This window comes from Gekko japonicus, unplaced genomic scaffold, assembly GCF_001447785.1.
Source record: "Gekko japonicus isolate JY-2015 unplaced genomic scaffold, Gekko_japonicus_V1.1 scaffold376, whole genome shotgun sequence".
NCBI lineage: Eukaryota > Metazoa > Chordata > Lepidosauria > Squamata > Gekkonidae > Gekko > Gekko japonicus.
Genome location: NW_015164675.1, coordinates 134335 through 156884, shown reverse-complemented (window position 1 = coordinate 156884; position 22550 = coordinate 134335). Strand labels below are relative to the sequence as shown.

Below are 22550 nucleotides of genomic sequence, written 5' to 3'. Positions count from 1 at the left end.
CTTTTGTGCTTGCACTGTGAGTTAGTGTTGTGGGACTTTTGGCTGCAGTCTGATTTATGTCCTGATAATTTTCCATTTCTTCAGCCAACAAACAATAGATAGTGGAGAGATACTATTTCATAAGCATATGTCATTCCGATCCCACTGGATGCAAAGAAAACCTCTTACTAGCTCGAAACAGCTTTGTAGAGCAATTTCCTGAAGAGCGTGCTCAAAGAAAGAGCAAAGGCTTGCCTTCGTGTAAAAGAGTAGACAATTTTTTATTTTTAAAATACTTTTCTTGTTAGGTCTTACTAGAAGGTTCACTGAGAATCAAGACCCTAAAGCACTTTGGCAATGACGACAAAGAATAGGAAACTTGTTTGGAATTGTTATGTAATGCTTCCTAGCGCAACACACTGAGTGGTCTGTCTTCACTGTATTTCCCACCCTGTGCCAAATGTGTAGTTAATGGTTCATTGCAACTACTTCGGCAAACATGGCTCTTTAGCTCCAAGGTAATTAATAAAGAATGGGTGTTAATTGCTAGGCCTCCTATATTTACACTACTGGAAGTTACACAGTAGATATGCCTAGCTTCTTGTTTAAACACATCTGCAGTTGTTAAGCTTTGGACGCATCTCCCAGATCAAGTGAACAAAATGATCTGGCTCAGTAGCAAGTTTTAAGTTAACCCTGTGATAGGAACTGCTGCCAGAAATCCATCTGTGGCTGATAACAGTTGCCCAGTTTTTAGCAGTATTTCGTAACAAGCCAGATCATACATGACTACACTGGGGATCTGTGACTGGATTTCTCAATGTGTCATTTAGCTACAGAATTTAGCTGCTACGGAGGAGGGGGAGCTGAGATGGATCAGGGCTGGTGGAGCGGAGGAAGAGGCCGGGTTAACTCTTGCTCCTCCACTGTTTCCCCCCTACCCTGAAGGTGGTTTTATCCCAGGAAGGCAAAGAAACAGAGACAGGATATGGTACCTTTTCCCTTCTTGAAGACTGATGGGAAAATTCAATCACAGATCCTTTTTCACTTACGCACAAGAAAATCCACATAGACATATAGGCTCTGATCCAGCAAGGATAATGAAGCTCCTGGGGGCAGATGCCCTGGTGGGATCAAAACTATGAATATAGACTGGACATAGATGCTCAGCGGTATTGCGGTGGGTATTTGGATGTGAGGCACCCAGTGTGGTTTATATTTGTGTGACAAGTTGTATATTGCATACATTTCCACACACACTGCAGTATGGATAAAAAAGCCAAACCTGGACCAGTTTCAGGCTATGCATATATTATCATAACATTTGTATCAGATTTTGCACAAGAGAGAGCAGATACATTGGTATGTAGCCTACCATTGGGGGGGGGGGGGGGCTCCAGCCAAAGGAGGCTTTGAACCTCCAACTTAAGCGACTCTTCTATTGGAAGAAGAGCCTCCTAAACTGAAGGAAGGCTCCTTGGGCTGGAAAAAGCCCATAATATTCTATTTATTTATTTAATCAAATTTATATCCCGCCCTCCCTGCAGATATTTGCTCAGTGGAGTGGCAGGATACAAAGCATCATCATATTTATGTGTGTCATGTGGACTATGAGATCTCAAATGTTTTATTGGGGCAGTGTAGGAACACCTACACTGGCAGTAGGGATTTCAACACACATCATCTCTCTTCAGTTTATTGAGCCCCCCAAGCATTTTTAGAGAATGTCAAAACCAAGTCTGATGAATTTGCAACCCATCCCTCCCAAGCTACATGCAGCTACCAACTATGCATTATAGCCTTCCTGATGCTTGGCATGTGCACATCTGTCCCAGAAGCACCCCTCCCATTAGCAAAAACAAGTTTATTAAGGCCTTCCTGAGCCACCCTTCATGGCTAGTGGGCCACATTTGATTTGACAGGCACAAGTGGTGTGGTCTCAGAATATTCCCCTCTTATCTGTTTTGAACATCACAACACCAAAGGATACATGGAAGAAAATATATAAAATCTTTATTAAAATAATTGCCTTACTTCTATATACAAAAATGTATGTACAAGGAAAAGAAAAGCAGGGTTGCAGCCTTGCAAACTGATGTTTTGCCAAAGCCAGCTCCTTCCCTCATCTCACATGTCAATGTTGCAACTGGTTCAGTAAGTCTATTACCTGCAGCGAAATGAATACATACCGCGAGGAATGTTATGGACTCGCAACACAATCTAGGAAGATGGCTCTTATTAGTGGTGTGATGAAGTGTCAGTCACACCATTCAGCATGAAAAGAACTTCAAATCCATTACCTAACTGAAAAACTGGTATGACATTTACATGGAAAAAGTCATTTATAATGAAACCAGAAGCCTGTCCTATGAATAAATGTCCTGACTACCTAATATATGAAAGCAAAGTTGGTATCTGATTTGCATTCTTGAATGAGCTAAACCTATGTACAAAACTGGGGACCTGAACTGTAGCTGAGATATACTATGGAAATCAGACTTGGGGGGGGGGGGGGGGGGGCCTATGGAAACATTTAGTTGAATGTAAAAACATAGAACTGAACTGTCATTAACTCAGTAACTGCTTTTACACACAGGCAGTAACAACTGTACACTGTGGTTATGATGAAAACGTATGTCCACGTGTTGCAGGCACAAAACACCTTTTTTCTTTGTTCATGGTGATGTGTGAATCATTTGAGAGTGGGGGGAAGTAGCATAGATGACTGAATTTGCCAATGACGTAGTCAAGCAGCTGAAGAGCACACAGTTCTGCTAGAGATATTTTGTTTTGAAATTCGGATGACATTCTGTCAGCTAGGAACTTCTCCGCTTCAAACATCCAGAACAACGCTTCCATTTTGCAGGAGACATCAAAGAGGAAAAACAGTGCCACCTTCACAGTGAAAAAAGGGGAATTTACATGCTACAAACAAGATATGGGGTGCAAAGCTGTCGCCCGTAGTGACTCCAAGATACAGAAGTCCAGACCAGTTCTCACATCAATTTGACTAGTTTCTGCAGAAATAAGGAGAAATTGTGTATGTTTTAATGATATGATTACCTTTAGAATATAGCCACATTTTTGAGAATATGTCACAGGATTTAGAAACAACCACCACAACCCAATCAATACTATCAGTAACAAACTGCCCACTATTCAAACTGGAGCCAAGTATACAGCGTTAGACACAAACATAATTAGTAGAGTTCCCAGTCTCCACGTGGTGGCTAGAGATCTCCCAAAATTACAACAGGTCTCTCGGTGACCGTTCCCCTGGGAAAAATGGCTGCTTTGTAAGGGATTTCACAACTCAGAGCTGGCAACCCTAACAGCTAAATATCGGAGGTATGCTTTTGAGCATAAGCATTCTTAAACCAACATGTTGGTCCAGAATTGCCCCATCCTCCTCTTCCACCAATGAAGATTCCATTAATGTAAGAGGCATCACTGTGCATGAGCAAGGTGACAGTGATTTCCCCCTCCTTACTGCAGTGCTCTGGTCCATGGGGCTTCTTGTCCACATGTGTCCTGCAATCCCTATCACCAGCATTTTGGCTATATCAGAAGCTGCAGGGAAAATGGGGAGTTGGAAAATAACTATAATATTTTTTGCTGTCATTTTGCTGGATCCAACCCAGTAGAATGCATGTACTCTCCAAAACCCATCGGGCAGAAGGTTGGCGATTTGAAAAAATTAAATTAAAGGTGTTTCTCATTAAAAACAAAACACAACCCTGCAGAATTTGTAGATGACTTCTGTGCGCTGTACACTGCAAGCACTACCTGAACGCACTGAGATAGCTTGTGCCTTTCTCCCTCCAGATTCCACTTGCTATCATTGGGACCATCACGGAGAAGGCTGGAGGCAGCCAGGTATCCCTCCGTTATTTTTGGATCCAGCTCTCCCCCAGAGCCAGCCCGCTCATGTTGGTTTGATGCCAACCAAAGCTGCAACTTTTTCAAAGCCTTTATGATAACAAATAATCCTAATTCTAGCTGCCTTTGATGAGGTCATTAGAGAGCCGAAGGGCAGTGGCATTCTTCCACTGTGCCTGAATCCAGCAAAACTGATAATCCCCAAGATCCGTTTGTATTGAACAGAAACTGCTACTTGTATTGGGTTGCATCCAAACATTCCACTCTGCTGCTGGCAGAGCCTCTCTCTACTGTAAGGACTGCCGATGACACAAAGATCCTCCCTCCGGCAAAAGAGGAGCATTCCTCCTTGCCCTGGAGGAAGGGTTCAACACTAGAAGTACTAGCCTATTGTCTTCAGATTCCAGTAAGAGCCAAATTTTGGCTGAATACCAGAATAAAAAATAAAAGCAGTTAAGTAACCATCTTTATGTGCAATAAGCAAAGGCTGCCACTGAAAGTAGGAAGAGCTGCTGAAGTTCTTTGGCAGATAAAGTGGGATAAGGAAATCCCTTCCCGCTCATGTTGGTTTGATGCCAACCAAAGCTGCCACTTGTTCAAAGCCTTTATGATAACACAAGCAAGAAATGTAAACAAAATAAAAGGCATCCATGAACAACATAGATTTTTTTCTAAGTATGGCTATATTCAAATGTATGTAAAGGCAGGGCTATTTTTGGGCAGGAACACACAGAAACGGAGTTCCGGCTAGCTCCCGAGCTGGCCACGCCCAGCAGGAACTCATTAGCATAACAGGCCACACCCAACAGCAGAAACTCATTAGGATTGGCTACATTAGGGGTGTGTGGCCTAACATGCAAAGGGGTTCCTGCTACAAAAAAAGGCCCTGGGTTTTGACAACAAACAAGGTAAACAGAATAACAAGCAAAAGGTGGGTGTGGCTGGATGAGCATACTTCTGGTAACATGGGGGTGCGGCCTAATATGTTAATGAGCTGTGCTGTCAGGGGTGTGGCCCAATATGCTAATGAGTTCCTGCTGTTGGGTGTGGCCTATTATGCTAATGAGTTCCTGCTGGGCTTTTTCTACAAAAAGAGCCTTGTGTAAAGGCATCTGTACCTGAGTTTGTTGTATCATTGACTGCATCTTGCTCCTGCAAGCCAGTGTCAAAGCAGTTATTTAGTGTGCCGCTCTCATTGCTGAGGTAGCCTTTCCCGCCCACACAGGTTTGTTGCCAGTCAGAGGTGCTAAATAGCTGTCAGAAACAAAGAAGGGAAAAGATGTTCAACCAGACGTCCTGTGTCTTGATTATATCATTACATTTAACAGCCACTCTCTCATCCATCTTTCAAATGTATGAGATACAAAACAGACAAGCCGAATTTGTGTGACTGAACAACTGTTCGTTGGTGTACAGGGATGTAAACCTCTCAGATAGATAAAGGAGGAGGAGGAGGAGATTGGATTTATACCCCGCCCAAGGGAGTCTCAGAGCGGCTTACAAACTCCTTTCCCTCCCCCTCCCCACAACAGACACCGTGTGAGGTAGGTGGGGCTGAGAGAGCTCTGACAGAAACTGCTCTTTTTCAAGAACAGCTGTGCCAGAACTATGGCTTGCCCAGGGTCATCCAGCCAGGTGCAAGGGGAGGAGTGGGGAATCAAACCCGGTTCTCCCAGATTAGAGTCCATGCATTTAACCACTACACCAAACTGGCTCTTCATCAAGCTCTTCATCAGGCACTATAGAGAGGGTGATTAAATGCAAACACTTTTCTTATATGCATCTGTAATTCTGTTGACTAATAATGCTTGTTCCAAGTTAAAGCTTAAATGACAAAACTATAAACACACAGGAAACTGCCTTACACTGAGTCTGATCCTTGGGTTTAGTACTATCTAATCTGACTGGCACCCTGACCTGGATAGCCGGGCTAGCCCAATATCATCAGATCTCAGAAACTAAGCAGGGTCGGCCCTGGCTAGTATTTGGGTGGGAGACCTCAAAGGAATACCAGGCGTGTGATGTGGAGGAAGACAAAACCTCTCCACGTCTTTTGCTTTGAAAAACCCACAGGGTGGCCATAAGTCAGCTGTGACTTGATGGCACTTTCCCCCATCAAACTGAAGAGGTCTTTCACATCATCTGCTAACCGATCCTCTTAAATGGAGGTGCCAGGGATTGAATCTGGGACCTTGCACACAAAGCGGAAGTTTTACCATTCAGCCATGGTCCCACCCTTTCACAGTCCCTCCTCGGGACAACTATGATGACAGGTAACATGAATTCTTGTTATTTATTTGTATCCTCAGTTTGTTCTCTACTGAAGATAACTGCAGCAATACCAGCTTTTCCACCTCATGTCCCTAGCCACTGTGGTCTCTCATTCATCCTAGGAAGACCCCTCTGTTTCTAGTGCTTCTACCTGGCCTGAGAAAGCAGCAATCAGACGCCTGCCTACTGCTGCTAAATTCTCTAATATACATGTTTAGCCAAGACTCACAGATTAGGTCCAGGCCCAAAATTATATCATATTTCGTTTTCTGATCAGTTAACTCAAACTGGGGTGAGGCATTTATCTCTGTTGGTTGCTTGGGGCTGGCATATCAGTCTGTGAACGAGCGTTAAACTGAGTCTGTCTCAGCATTAGCCACCCTGACTGGTAACAGCTCTCCTGGGGCAAAAGGATGGGTTTGCTCCCGAACTGCTGCCTCAGATCAGTTAACTGGAACCTCATGCATGCAAGCCATGCACACTGCTGCTGAATTATGGGATTTTCCCTGTTTTAGCAACAAGGACTGAAGGGGCATAGCGGCATAGCCTTCGGAATGGAGCACCGTACAAGGGGGCTCATCTTGACTTGAGGATGCCCCCAAATGGCTTTTTAAACCCAAGAGGAGAAGTGGAGCTCATATAGTCAGTCAGTCAGTCAGTTAGGCATTTCTTACGGCAACAAGCCATAGAACACACATGCTTAAATATAACAGTCATAACATTCATATAACTGAATTTGGAGCTCATATAGAAACCCTCTAACTTCAGCATGCTTTCATCATGCTCTAAGTCATTCTGAATGGAGAAATAGTCTTACCTGGTAAAAGATGGTTAATTTTTCGTCATCTTCATCTGTTGCTGTGATATTAAATGGAAGAAAGGGGGAGGGGGAGAGAAGAACACACAATTTAGTTCAGAATTTTTGCTGACTTTATCATTCAACTTCCTACAAACAACAACAAGAAGAGCTGAGAATTTTTAATTTCTGATCATATGACAAGGTTGTTTTTAGTCATCCCTTTTTGCATTGTTTCTGTTGTACAAGGTGTGACAGGTCTTTCTTTACAGTCTAATAAAATATTACTTAAAAGAGAAATCCATAAAACCAAGAAAAATAACAATCAAGAAGAAAAAAACATATATATATATATAATCTTTATATTCCCATTCATACTACAATGCAAAAAGGGATGACTAACACAACCACCCTAACAGCACATGATAGTATAGTATCAAGAACTCTTTAAAGCACAAAATGGAGCACTTTTAAGTCCCACAGATCTTAATGTTAGCATTACACTGAGTTCAGTGGGACTGCTTCTCTATAACTCAATCAGGCCCAATGTTATTTAGAATCCAGGCCAGGTTTCACTACTGTGAATAGCAGATGCCAGTTTCATGGACATTTTATAGCCCAGCTAAGACCATGGCTCCTGGCCTCTGCCTCCAGCATACACCAAAAGAGGTGAGGACAGCTGAGCACAATTAAAACAGCTTCCTCTCATATTTTTGAGTGGCAATTTTAATTTGGGTGCTGATTTACTTTTTTACCATGAAGTGGTTAGAACATCTATTTCCTTGCCAATTCATTAAAACATATAATTACAGACACAATGCTAACTGCTAACTGCCCTCTTTATCTTGTCTTTGCCTGCGCTATACACCTCAAGAAAACAGTAATTAAGTGAAAATTACTAAAAGGCAGCTCTATGTTCATAAGGGGCAAACATGACTCTGCTATGCTGTATGGGATTTCCTGTGTGCAGATGCTGCACTCGTGGACTGGAACAACCCCAAGCTTCTAGTCTTTGCAGCTATAGAGGCATGCTTCAAAGTACATGGCAAGCCTATTGGTATCCCAGAGGGGTGGCAGAAAACAATTTCCAGTGGCCAGGGGCATAGCTTCAGTATCTCTTTGCCCATTCCTGTAACTTAAATTACCTAACTAAAACAAACTGCAAAATGAATTAGGCAAAATTAGAAAATTAGGCACATTTGCTAGATTTGTTCAGTTCCGTTTTTTTCTTGGTACAGAATTTAGAATGCTTTAGAAGAAGAAGAAGAGATTGGATTTATACCCTGCCCTTCACTTGGAGTCTCAGAGTGGCTTACAAACTCCTTTCCCTTCCCCTCCCCACAACAGACACCCTGTGAGGTGGGTGGGGCTGAGAGAATTCTGACACAAACTGTTTTTTTTTCAAGGACAGCTGCGCCAGAGCTTGTGACTGACCCAAGGTCACATCAGCAGGTGCAAGTGGAGGAGTGAGGAATCAAACCCGGTTCTCCCAGATTAGAGTCCATGCACTTAACCACTACACCAAACTGACTCTCACACCAAACTGGCTTTTTTATTATTTATATTACATGCTTTAGTACATCACTGTAGTCCTCTCAGACCTGGCAATGCTTTTTAAAAAGGAAAAAAAATGGGTCTGTTCTACTTGCTATCCCAACTCTATGTCTGGCTAAATATGGATCAGTTTCCTCACTCGGGTGGTGAGCCCCACACAGGTGGGTGACAAGCTGATGAAACATTCCAAGTCTTCACAACTCTTTATGGCATGGAGTAGTTGTTAAGTATTAAACTGCAAGTATTAAACTGAGCCCACTTTGCGGGGAGGGCGGGGTATAAATCTGACAATCAATCAATCAATCAATCCTACACAGAGTTACTTGGAATTAAGTCCCATTAAACCAAATGGAACCAAGTAAATATACATTGGGTTCAGCAATGCATTTAGATAAGGTTTATATTTTTATAGGAGATTCCAGGCTGCATAACGTACCTCAGCCCTGCAGTCCTAGGTATAACTAATAGTCACCCAAAGAGGACGAACACTGAAGTACTAACCATCAGAGCAGGAAGTGAGAGGCGACACTTGAAATGGGTACATGTCATTTGTGCTGTCAGGCAGCTGTCTCCAGTCAGCCAGGGTACTGCTTAAGCCACATGTGGAGAGTTCATCAGAATCTACAGGGGAAGAAAAGTCAGGATTATTATTGAAAAGGTTTTTTTCGGGGGTAGTTTGGGATTAGTTTCATTCCAAACAAACCTTCAATTGTTTCATTCTGCTGCCCAAACAGGTAATTAAGAACATAAGAGAAGCCATGTCGGATCAGGCCAATGGCCCATCCAGTCCAAACCTCTGTGTCACACAGTGGCCAAAACCCAGGTGCCATCAGGAGATCCACCAGTGGGGCCAGAACTCCAGAAGCCCTACCACTGTTGCCCCCCCAAACACCAAGAATACAGAGCATCACTGCCCCAGACATAGGCTGTGGACAGACCGGGAGTATGAAGTGCGAGGGTGGCGGGGCAAAAAGACCGGGACCAAGTTGTGCCTACTGATGTGGGAGCATACCGGGGAGGAGGTGCAAGGGAGCATTCACACTGTTGGCCCACCCCTGGTGGAGCTGCGGCTGTAAGTGGCTTTTATTCACTCCGGCAACATGCGCCTATGCACATAGGCGCAGCATTGTGGCTTGTTTGTGGCTTTTAGCGTGCACACTTCCAGGAAGCGGGATCAACGCGTTCTCCAGGGTTTGCTAGCGCTTTCACCTGGTACTTTTTTAACGCGGTAGGGAATTGTCATAGGATGGGTTGAGTACGGCTGGGGAAAACCTGACAGCTGTGGCTGTGTGAACCGGCCCCTTTAATCCATTTGGCATGTGCCTATATCGGGCCAAACTGCCAGTCTGAACTCAGTCATATAGTGTTCCATCTATACCTTGTGGGCTTGTGGCTTACAACCACTGACCTCTGCTCCATGTTTATCCAATCCCTTCTTGAAGCTGTCTAATGCTTGTAGCTGACGCCACTTCCTGTGGCAGTGAATTCCATATATTAATTACTCTTTGGGTGAAGAAGTGATTGATTTTTAAACTGCACTTCACAAAACCCAGGGATTTCCCCAAAAGCTAATGTCAGTTTCTCTGTAAGAAAATCAGTAATCGCCAGGTTCTCTAGAAAAAATAGCCACTACTGCTCTTCCTTTACAATGTACAACAAGAAGGGAATGTTGGCTGTGGATCCAAGGTTCCCTCTTTACTCTTCCAGGGTGACAGAAGACCTAAACTTCTGGTCTGTGAACACCACGTGAACTGAATGCTCCGCCCTGAATGTATAATGTACTGTTCCTGACAGACAAGTTGATGTAGAGAGGATTCCCTGAAGGTCAAAAAGTCTAAAACACCACTGAAGTAGATAGCAAACACTGGTTCTCACCGAATGGTATGGAGCTGCTCTCCACCTCCATTTCCTCTGGTTGATAACTGGGACGAGAATAACCTCTGTGGTCATCCGGTAGCAGAATGCTGTTTGTTGCTTCAACTGTCTCCTCTACCTTGGTATCTTCCACAGACTGTAAAGGACAAAGGACTTTGTATCAAAATGTTTACTTACATAATATATATAGAGAGATCAGGGCTGAAAGACTTGCTTACTTAACATGAGTTATCGGTTCATTAAACACATGTGAGTTTTCCACTGCATTTTAACTGGTTTCAGTCCTCAGGGATGGATTTTTAGTTCAGGCAGCTTTGATGTAAACAAACTGTGGATGCCTCTAGTTCAGGAAGCTGAGGCTGTTTTCAGTTTAATTATCTGTTCTATTTTGTGGAAGCTTAGCCTGCAATCCTAGACAATAATAGATATTGGTGCATGGATGCATTCAGGCAGACATATTTTGGAATTTTTTTACCTACAGTCTATCACCTTGCCAAATGGATAAGCTTCCCCCCCTTTCAAAAGCTAGGATTATTATTTAGCCATAGATCTGCTACAATTTTAAAAATAGGAAGAATACTTCTAAATGTTCCTGCACTTCCTTCTCACTTACATCATAGATGTCTACACCTGCAGTCATAATCTTAACTAAATATTTGCAAATTTCAGCATACATTGGGGTACTATAAGCACATGAATCGGATAATAGGTGAAAAGCAAGACTAACCACTAAAAATATTGAATAATTTGAAAGTCCTAACATAGATGTGCAAGGCTGCTTGTGTCTAATGTTCCACATGGAAGTTTTATTTCCTTGACCACCAAGAGTGTGAATACATACCTTTCTCCCATTCTTGACTTTTGAGGCCTTTGTCTTCTTTTCTGTTCAAGAAAAACAAAGCATAGAAGTGATGTAAATAAAAGTAGTCGCGCAAAGAAAAGAATGATTACAGACAGGTATAGCACTGCATGATTTGGACATCACCAATTTTACATTTGTACAATTTCCCTCTTAGTACCATGCAATACTAATTACACTTTTGCATCACTTTCTTGAATAGCTTTTTTACTAATTTCAGTAGAAATGAGCAAATTATAAGAGTAGCCACCCAAAATGGCTACTGATCGTGTTAAATTGTTCTTTCTTGAAGACATCTATTTAAGGCCAACTTGAGAAGACTCTCCATATTTTGACAGGCCACCAAATAGGAGAGTAGTTTTGGGTGGTATGCTGAGAGGTAACATTTTGCCTAAATCGATGGCTTACCACATACAAGTAGCTTCCATTGAGAGCTACTCAAAATGGCCACCACATGGCTTTTCGATGATGGGTAGCCACTTTAAGACATTTGAACAATAACAAACATGGCAGAGACAGGTGCTTTTCAGCAGACATTGGGACAACATTTTAAAATCTGTTTTTTTAAAAAAAAATCTCCACAGCAATGAATGACCAGGGAATGCATCCTTTTTCTTTTCATACCTTTCTTCTGTGACTTTGCTGAAGTTGGCAGCATCCTGTAGACTCGGACTGCACTAGAACCTTTGCTAATGCTTTTGTCTTTCACCTCTTCAATATCAGGTAGTGAATTCATAGCACAGCGGAAATTCGCCTTCCAAGTTTTTGGGTCAGGCTGTATTTCACCCTCTTTATATCTTCCTGTAAAACAGAAGAGTAAATCCAGGTTATACAAGAAATGTTAGGGCTATACATAGCTACCAATCCACCACCCAAAACCCAAGCATGAACTGTTCCATCCAGGGCCTCGAAACATCCTCGTGCTTGATGTTTCCTCATTTAGTATTCACACATGCAGGCAGTGTTGTGTGTGGTTATTATGCCTGTAGTCTGACCCAAAGAAAGGCTTGGTATGAATTCTGACAGATCTTTTAGGTGTTGATTGTCTGTGTAAGGGACTGGAAGGATCAGGTGGATAATGACAGAAGTCAGAGGCATTTCCCATGTTCTATCTTTTTAAATTTTTAACATCCTACCAAATGGAGAGCTCTGGTGAGTTCAAAATTGTGCACAGTTGTTTCGTGTCAATTTGATTGGTGCTAACAAAGGGCATAACATGGATTTTATCCTAACAAAGTCATTACACGGATTTTATTCTTGTTTTCAAAAGCCCCACATTTTCTTTCATAAGGGACAAATAAACAAAAATATAATTAACTAGGATAAACTACAACTAATTGAAGAAGCAGTTTGATATTAATAGTACAGATCTATAGAAGCACGCCAGCATGGTGCAGTTTCCAGTGTGTTTGGATACAGGAAATATAGGTTCAGATTTACAATGCTAACTATGGGTTGCTTACACATTATACTTTTATTTGGTGCAAACTAAAATGTACTGTTTAGTTTAACTTGAAACATACTATATGAATAAGAAAAACACCTGAACCGTGATTAGCTCCAGCTCCCTGCCTGGTTTCCATTTGTTCAAACCCTGGATTTAGTGTGGCATAGTTGGAGTGTTGGACTAGAACTAGGAAGCTTTGGGTTCAAATTTCTCCTTAGTTTTGGGCCAGTCACACCCTCTAAGCCTAACCTATTTTACAGTTGTTGGATAACTGGGGAACCAGGTATACCATCCTGAGCTCCTTGAAGCAAGAATAGGATGAAAATGTAATAGACAGAGTAGCTTTGTCTCTCAGAGTTGGTTCTGATGATATGCCTGGCAGTTGACATTTGATTTCTCTCTTCACAGAAGAGAAGCTGCAATAGTGTGTTAGTTCGTGGCTCTGTCATTCAGGCAAACTGCTTGGGCAAGCAACAGGGCAGATTGTCAGCGCTGATAATGTGAACTTCACCTGACATAAACTCCTTGGAGGAAGGGTGAGATGCAAACATCATAAATACATAACCACATTAACCATACACAAGGAGATAAATCTGATGCTAAATTCAATGTGGAGCCTGTGTATGTTTGTGTTTTTAGTCGTTTGCTGTCTGTTCCACAGATTAGGATTTGCTTCATGCAATCTGGGCAGAAGAAGTGAGATGCAAACAAGTTATTTCTCCTCCCCCCTCTCCAGTGTAAATACACTGATCACACTCAACATGATATCATAGTATGAAAACCAGCCATAGAAAAATTGCACCCGAAGTAGTCACTAAAACCAGTACACACCTGTGTGAATGGCCCAGTTTTTGAAAAGGCATGCATCTTTTTCAAGTTCCCAGCCATGCTTAGCTGCATGTTTCCATGGGATCTGGAACACCTGCTCTTCCTGCAATTCAATTAATATTATTGTACATCATGTGTCTGTGTATGGAAAAAAACCAGCCCAAGAAACCAAAGATGCTTTGAATGAAGTATTGAAATCTGCAGAGTATTTCGATGTTTCTTCTGGGTAGTTTTCTACTGCACAGCTGTTCTTCCACTAGGGCATCAGTATAGTATAGTACAGTAGCAGAAATTAACAGGAGACTCAGTAGCCCCTTGTCACACCATCACCATGATTAGGCTGAACTTGTGTGTACTTGTTGGGGAAAGAAATTTAATAATAGTGACATTTCCCACTTCTACTCTACTCTTGCACACATATCTGTACATACATCGGGCTCTCCATGTGATCAAGACTTTTCATGGCTTCCAACCAGTTAGAGAGGGCCATACATGCATACAGTTATATGCACTGTTCTTACCTCTATTTGAACGTGAATAGGTTGGGGTCAGTCCCATGACTTCCACCACCCCAACACACACACAGTCATTTGTTGGCTAGTGTAAGTATCTATTGATTCTCTTGCTTTGATTTGGAACCCGTCTCTTAATTCTGTCTGAATGTGTAAACACATCTCAATGTGCTTTCATTTTAAAACATCCAAAGAAAAAAGTCAACCAAAAAGTCAGAATCCATACATTTATTGAATATTATACTCAAGCTCCTGAGAAACTTAGGTGAACAACAATGCCATCCTAAAAAAAGTTACATCTTTCTAAGCCCATTTGACTAAAATGAATTTAGAAGGGTGTAACTCTGCTTAAGATCACAATTTATTGCACTCAATGAATTCTAAGCCTAGTATCAAAATAAATCTGGCCTGCCATGCTAAATTCTTCTCAGCCTTGTCGTTTCCATTCCATTAAACAGGACTACAGCCTGTGTATCCAGGCACAAGATTCTCAGAAAAATTCAGTCTACTATATTTGTCATAAATTACTGGGTTCTAACTATTTTTACAACTACAAACTAGAGCTCTCCCATAATGCAGATAATGGATTTTGATCTTTTTATAATAACCTCATTTTTATTTCTCACATTAAATAGAAGAATACAAAGGTGTTTTTAAAGATAAAGGAAACAGACTCCCCACCTTGCTGACCCACAGAAGTCCTGGAATCTTATTAGAATTAATCTGCATCTCCAGCCAGGGTCTCATGCGCATTCTTGCTTGTGGCATTTTGGCTCTGAAAAGAAAATAATTTGAGCTTGTAAACAGACATATTCTGCATTTTGAGAATACTTTAGGGCCAAATGCCCAATGTTTGCCAGGAGTTTTCCTATAACAGACAGCGTGTCTTCATTAAATGCTAGGTTATTGTTCCTTTGTCACATAAATGCCTTGCACTGTTTGTCCACAGGAAATCAGGCCCTTACATAGAGTTATCTCAGTTTCTTGCAACAACTCTATAGGGTAGGGTTGGGAGACCAAGGCCACCTAGCCACCATTAAAATTACTGAGGAAATCTGAATGCAAGTTCCCCACATCCAAACCCAACACTCTGGCCACTATACCACATGCACTCTCTAATTTCCTCAGTGCTTACAAAGCACATGTTTTTCTAAATTCATAAATGGATAGCAAGGAGGACCACCCTGGATTCACTAACCGCATTCTTGTGAAGTGGACAGAGCCCTAGAGCCTTTGGGTCTATCTGTTAGAGGATGGTGGATAAGGACCTTGCTGCAGTTAAGGAAGCTTACTGCAATGATCTGTCAGCCCCACGCTGTGAAGAACTACAGAGCTCTGATTTTATTTAATTCATTTATACCCCACGTAACATTTCTCCCCAACAGAGATTCAAAACAGCTTACATTGTTCTTCTCTCCTCCATTCTATCCTCACAACAACCCTGTGAGGAAGAGTTAAGCTGAGAGTGTGTCACTGGCCCAAGGTAACCCTGCCAACTTTTATGGCAAAGTGGGAATTTGAACCTGGGTCTCTCAGATCCTAGTCTGACATTCAAACCACTACACCACAATGGGTGCATCCAAAATTTGTCTGACATTCTAACCACTACACCACAATGGATGCATCCAAAATTCTATTAGTAAATGCTTGGAATTAACCCAGGATTAGAAACTGATTCCCATCAGGTGTTGCTTAGGAAATAGATTTTCAGAGATAAGTTTGCCACTGCCTGCCTCTGCCTTCAGGACCCTGGTATTCCCCAAATACTAGCCAGGGCCAATCCTGCTTAGTTTCTGAGATCTGATGAGATCAGGATCGCCTGGGCTATCTAGGGGTCAGAGACTCCATAGTTCTTTTAAAAAACAACCAAGGGGTAGTCGAGTACAGGGCCAGTTACCAACCATATAAACAACAGGAGCAAAAAAGAATTGTTTTCATACTCTGTTGAGGAAATGAACTGATGGTGAAATTTGAAATGAACTGATGGTGAAATCGACCAAACAAAAGAAAGCGCTTCTTCACATACTCTTACAGAAGACACTGCTACAAAAAGTAGTGGTTGTTACTAGGCCCTTTAAAACTGAACAACTTCATGAAAGATAGGCCTAGTGATTATACGCCATGGCCCTAACAATGGAGTCTCCATACTCAGAGATAGTACCGCTGCAACAGCCAGGCGCTAGGGACAAACCAAATAGCTGCCACCATTGCATCTTCTTTTGCCTTTCCGAACTGGCAAACATTTCAGCCTTTCTACCTTCAAGGAATATTGATTTGTTTCCACAGAGCCCCCAGACACTGCAGAGGGTTTTGGGACACATTCTTGCACATGGTCTCTTCGGGCTAGGCCCACTGATCTCATTTGTCAGCTGAAATGTATCCTGAACTGCATGCCCTGAACACTTCAGGAGCTGCACATTTTGGGGGAAGATCAGTAGTGTTGGACAAGCTGTCTTTTAGAGAAGCTTGTCTGGCATTACTTGATCTTTGCAGCACAAACAAATGGAGTCCAGCCGTCTCTATTCAGACACTGCACAGTGAAACCATGGCCGAATTTGACAATGGTTAGTGTGATTGTGTGGACTGAGACAAAATCATGGGGAATACACACTTCTCTCTTTTGGTTAAACATTGCCATTAGAAGGAAATAACCTCAGAGAGAACCCCATTAACCTACGCATAATCCTGACATGGATGGCAAGTTATATCAAAATGAACAACCAAAAAAGAATTCATTGTAAATTTATTTATAGATTTGATTTTTAAACTGCCCTCCCCCATATTTGGGGCTCAGGGCAGTGTACAGCATTTAAGAGATACAATCAAATTTAAAACAAGTTAAAATTAGTAAAACAAATATAGTACCCATGCTAGATGGCACCTCTCTTATTCATTTCATGGGAATAAGAGAGAACTGCAAAATAATGGGGCAAAATACCTTGCATCATGGGGAAGATCTCTCTCCCACAACAATCAACACCTCACAATGAATCCTAAGCAGAGGTACTACCTTGTAAGGCCTCTGACTTCAGTGAACTTAGAAGTGTTTGTAATTTTGTTTATTAATGAATCAAGCCACCTACTTCATAGAATTATTGTGTGTATGGGGGGGACTGGGAAGAATGAAACAGATGAATCGTAAAGCACTTTGTATTCTAGCAAAGCAATCCTCAATATCCTACCTGGAAGCAAGTCCTATTCATTTCAGTAAAATTTAGGTTTCCATTAGAGGCTGACAGTCTGAGATATAAAACACAGGGCAGCTTCCTAAATTCCCTTGATCTGGACAGGACTTAAGGATGGCTTCAAGTTCACAGGGTAGACGGAGGTGATTCCTTACACATTACACTCCCCCCCCAATGACATAATCTCTGTGTGAGAAAGCCATGTGCATTTCTATGTCTTTAGTGCACTGTATTATATACACACACTACATACCCACTCAGAAATTAGTGTTGTAGGGAAAATGTAATGTGCAAAAAATCCATATAAAATTAAGCATCTTTAAAATCAATGGGATGCAGGCCTATAGCCATTGGCTTAGCACCCTGATCCTAAGTCAGTTAAGTTGGAAGTAAGTTTAATGGAAATTACTACAAGTCCTTGCAGACGGCTTAAAGTTGATTCCTTTTCTCTAGAATGCCCACAACAGGTCCTACCTTAGATTTACGTGCAATAAGACACAACATGGCAAGTGGCTGTGAGTTGTTTATAAAGTATCGTGAGATGCAGCAGGAAGCATAAGGTGCAGGGGAGAACAAGCTGATCTCCCACTTGTGCTTCTCCGCATCAGGGCCATAATGTCTAAGGGTTGCCGACCAGCACTAAGGGGGAAATCGCTCCTAGTAATAAGGCAGAGTTTCTAATAAAAATCCATCATTTAGTCCCAGAATTCCGATGAAGAGATGGTCCCTGTCCAAAAAGTTTTTACAGCTCCCTCGAGACTGAGTACAAGCCAAAGACATTGTGTAACAGGAAGAAGTGACAGAGGTTTGGTCCCACACAAATCTATGCATTTAGGCTAGCAGCACCACTTTGGGCTTCGAGGAGCACCTCACCAAAGTGAAGACCAAAGGTCCAAAATCTGTCATCCCCCGCAGACAACTGACAAAGCTATACCCTCAGATGGCCATGGACACCTTCGAAGGGTGTAACTCGGTTTAGGACTGCACAGTGTCAGTGCTGATTCAAAGCATCCTCGTCTTTCTCCAGTGGAGTTTCACCCTTGCAGTGGTTTCCTGATTCCTCACTGCCAAGCACAGAGTATGAGGTGTACCAGTCTCCATGACTCTTGGGCAAAATAGATTCCACAAGGGGAGCAGGCTAAATTGCTCCTATTTGTGAAGGAGGCTGACCTTAGCACTACGAGAGCAATCCTAAACCGATCTACTAGCAATCCCACTTGGGTCTCTTCAGTGGGGCTTACTCACAGGAAAGCACTCTTTGGATTGCATTGTATGTTCTTGTTTCAGTTCAGTAGTCTAAGAAAGGCATCCACCTTTAGTCCTATCTCCATTTATCTACACTCCACTCCATGGAACATGGCTGAATCAAGTTCTTTTGGGAGATGATTTGCCCTTCCCTCCTTCCAAATGAACAGTTATTGGGCTGCACCAAGGCCCTGCTGGTTAAGTTCTTTACCTGTTGTTGCCTTAGCAGGGATGGCCAAGCTCTAAAGCTCCGCAGCCTCCTCTCTCGATTCCCTCCAAGAATCTGACTCCTTCCCCCCCACTCCGGTAACCGGTTTTCTACTGATCTTCGGGACACTAAAGGTTAAACTATGCAGTTGTGTCTTCCTTGCAACCCTCCCTGCCCTGTTTTCTCTCTCCCTTTTAACAAGCTTTACTTCCTGGTCAGCACCAAAACAAACACCATCCATTGTTCTCAAAAATTCCCCTTTGCTAACACTGTTTCTTAATAGCTGAATAAGTAGGGCTATTAACTTTTTGCACCGTTATCTAGTTAAAGAGAACTTTCCTGTACAGCTAAAAGTGTCTCAGTCCAGAACCAGTCACAGACCCGCACCACACCCGCCCGCACGGTGGATTCTGCTTCGGTTTCACCTCCTGCCGTCTCGTGCGTGAACTCTTGGCCTCAGCCCGAGCCACATCCAAATACACAAACACAACACTTCCTCTCGCCTGGCCCTATCCCGGCGGAGTGGCCGCTGCGTGCACCTGATGAAGCGGGCTCTAAGAATAACTCTCTCTTTGCCCAAGCAAATCGCTAAGGCGCCGCGAGATTTCTGGTTGCTTTGTGCAAAAGCCACAGGTCTTCCGCTCGACAAAGAATTAACTCCTGCCGCTGCGTCCAGGATACGTCCCGCTTCTAGCAACCTGCACGCAGCCGGTCTCCCAACTGACAGCAAGGAACCGCCTATGTACACTCGTGCAAGGACCACAGGGCAAAAAAGTTACTGATTAAACTTCCCGCTTGCCTGGCGGCTCGCTGGCTGCAGCCGGGTGCCTTTGACCGCCGGGGAAATCCACGCCGTTATAAAAAAGTGGCTCGCAGAGACATCCACACACAAGCAAGAGTGTCCCGACAACTTCCCTGACCTCCCTCCCATTGCTCAGTGTTAATCCTGAACCCCTAAAGCCACCCAGATGTTGCAAACCACAGAAGCCAAGCTGCCGCGATCGCCCCCAGAGAGACTAACCTCTGTCTCCAAAAGGCGAAACGCGGGGCGACCTGTCCTGCACCTCAGCGAGCTCTTCCCCGGGCGAGGCAATCGCTCCTTCTGCAGGCGCTTGACCGGGGAGCTGCTGTATATTCCTACAGGTCACTGGGATTCCCCCTAGCAGGAGACAAGCGGCCGCCGCCGCGACCAATCAGCGCTCCTAGCGGGAGCTGCAGGCCGCACATTGGCTGGCGAGCGAAGCATCATTTCGGAGAAATCAGGCTGTTGTAGCTCCAAGAGCTGCAGGGGAAGTCCGACTTCCCTCCCCCCCACCCTTCTCAGGCTCCCGCAAAGCGGCTTGTTATTGTGTGATGATGGAGCTGGGAGGGAAAAAGGCCACAGGAAGGCGAGCCAGAGGAGGGGGGAAAGCCCGTCGATAATTCTCTGGGCTCTGAGCTTCAAAATCCTCTCTCACACAGCCACACCCTCGACGATGATAAAATGGGAACCTTAAAGACTAATTTCCCGAGTCAGATAGATCCAGGTGGGTAGCCCTGTTGGTCTGAAGCAGCAGAACAAAGTTTGAGTCCAGTGGCATCTTGAAGACCAACACAGTTTTATTCAAGGTATAAGGTTTCATGTGCACGCACACTTCTCCAGATACAGTGAAAAAGAATTTCTTCAACTATTACATATAGAAAGAGAAGAGGGGCTAGTTGCCAGGAAGGGCCAGTTAGAGTCAAGAAAGACACAGAAACTAATGTCAGAGCATACTTCCTCAGATGTACAGGAATGTATACTTATTAAGGCGATGCTTTCAAATCCATAACAGAAAGACAGAGAGTGGGAGGGAGATACCATAAAGAGAGGCAGTTTTAAAATTGTTCCACCCTGCTAAAAGTTGAGGTGCCCTTTCCCTGTCTCAGCAGCAGGAGGGAAGCGCTTTTTGTGGGGGCTGATAAACAGCCCAAGACCTGCAGCTACCTGAGAGGCTAGAAGCCTAGGGGCTTACCTGCCTGATTGGTCTTCCAGTTCCAAGCAGGATCGGCCCTGACTAGTATTTGGACCAAGGCATACCAGCGGCCTGACAGAGAGGCAGACAATGGCAAACCACCTCTGAAACATCTCTTGCTTTTAAAAAACAAGCCTAGCTTGCCACCTAGTGGTGCATAACCCTAAAAGAGCTAGTTTTTCTGACTGCCAGACAATCTTAGGATCTCCTGGCTATTCTACACACACTGCCATACAATAATTATTATAATTATTATTATTCCAGTTCTTAACCAGATGACAACTGTATGTTCAAGATCCATCAATGGACCCTACCCTACCTTACCCTTCAAGGCTTGTATACACTTGATGTTTGACCAGAGGCTGCACACTTGTACAATGTTTCCTGTTAACGTGCAAAGCGGCTTCATGGATACCGAGGACGGCTCATTGGCAGAGCCTCTGCTTGGTATGCAGAAGGTCCCAGGTTCAGTCGCCAGCGTCTCCTGTTGAAAAAAGGACCTCAGCCTGAGACCCTGGAGAGCTGCTGCCAGTCTGAGTAGACAGTACTGAACCTGATGGACCCAGGGTCTGATACAGTATAAGTCAGGCTCATGTCTTCATGACCTTAAGTGAGCACACCAGTACAATATCCACAGAGGCCACAGATCTCCAGTATGCAAACTAAGCATGTTTCAATGAAATACTGAGCCAGTGCAAAGTTGCCGGGGAATCATCTTTGCCTCACCTGCTTCATTTTTTAAATCAGGCTGAAAATTTCACAGCAGTATCCTGGGACACCTCCACAGAAAAGCCAATCCCAGCTTGTTGCAGGGATGTCTTAATAAGTATGCATGAGGGGAATTCTTATCTCTGGATCAAAACTGGGGACACAGTTCATTCTTCTCCCCCCCCCCCCAAGTTCTTCACATTGGCTAGGAGCTGCAATGACTAGATTCCAAAGGCGTCCACCCAGGTATGTTTGTTGTGAGCAGGTCTTTCTGATTCTTTCTGTCTTTCTGATTGGAAGTGGGGTGGGGACCCAGAGCAGTGACTCTCATTGAGAATCCCAAATATAGACTCCTCTAAGGTGAGGTGATTCTGCTCATGAATGTCTGTAGTGGTAGTGAATGAATGACACTGGTCACACCTGATGCAAAGCTATGACAAAAATGCCACCCACCACCAAGAAAGGCAGACTGGAAAGTGATGAGCAAGGGCGGCTTGTGTGGCAGTTGACTGAGGGAGCTACAGCTGCTGAGAGCCAAAGCAGGCGAAAGGGGCTTGCTTGAGCATCTTTTCGTAAGGAGAATGTGGCATCAGGGCTGGTTCCATGGCTTGGTTTGCTGAGTGAACAGTAGCACCAGCTTTGGGAACACTGACCGGCACTGGGTGCTGTTATTCTCTCAGCAGCTATGCATCTGTGACAAGCTTCACATCTGTTTACTGCACTGCAGCGAAGTGGTTGGAGTGTAGGACTACGAAGGAGGAGACCCTGGTTCTTGCATGACAAAAAGAGGGGCAATGCTTGGGGGGATGTGTATCAAGGACTGTGTACCTTCAGCTTCAATGTGCCTTCGTGGTTCCAGCCAAGTCACCATCAAGACAAGAGTGGACGCCCATCCAGTTGAAGAGAGGAGCAGATTTGTGTAGGTCTGTGTGAAAAGGAAGTGTGTATTTAGGACAGAGAAAGGAGACACACACACACACAGAGAGAGAGAGAGAGAGAGAGAGAGAGAGAGAGAGAGAGGCCTTTGCTGAGCAGTGGCCTGAAGCACATGGCTGGTGCAGGATCTTTCTCTCTTTGGGCAGCTGATGTGGGGTGGTGGATTTGTTGCTCTAGGAATGATTCTTGGCCTATACCTCTGCACCACTTGTATGCTTTTTTCCATAAAGAAAATACTACAAAAATACCATAAGTTTTCCATGCTCTGTCCTCC

At 43.6% G+C, this 22550-nt stretch overlaps 1 protein-coding gene across 2 annotated transcripts; it reads right to left on the bottom strand.

Annotated features, from left to right (window-relative positions):
* Positions 1–2009: 2009 nt before the first annotated feature.
* Positions 2010–19736, bottom strand: IRF1 (interferon regulatory factor 1). 2 transcript variants are annotated; one of them, XM_015409269.1, is made up of 10 exons: positions 19660–19736; positions 14682–14775; positions 13492–13591; positions 11838–12014; positions 11196–11236; positions 10355–10490; positions 8981–9100; positions 6947–6987; positions 4977–5112; positions 2010–2996 (listed from the first exon to the last, which is right to left on the bottom strand). In XM_015409269.1, the coding sequence occupies exons 2-10, from the start codon at positions 14766–14768 to the stop codon at positions 2905–2907; spliced, it is 930 nt and encodes a 309-aa protein (XP_015264755.1). In that variant the 5' UTR covers positions 14769–14775; positions 19660–19736; the 3' UTR covers positions 2010–2904. The 2 variants fall into 2 exon arrangements, with proteins under 2 accessions (XP_015264755.1, XP_015264756.1); XM_015409270.1 differs by lacking the exon at positions 4977–5112 and having other exon boundaries at positions 2904–2996.
* Positions 19737–22550: the final 2814 nt, after the last annotated feature.

Coding starts and splice junctions, on each gene's coding strand:
- IRF1 (XM_015409269.1), bottom strand. CDS start 14,768: ATGCCACAAGCAAGAATGCGCATGAGACCCTGGCTGGAGATGCAGATT. Junction 11,237..11,837: donor AGCAAAGTCACAGAAGAAAG/GTATGAAAAGAA, acceptor TTTCTTGAACAG/AAAAGAAGACAAAGGCCTCA. Junction 2,997..4,976: donor CAATGATACAACAAACTCAG/GTACAGATGCCT, acceptor TTATTTCTGCAG/AAACTAGTCAAATTGATGTG.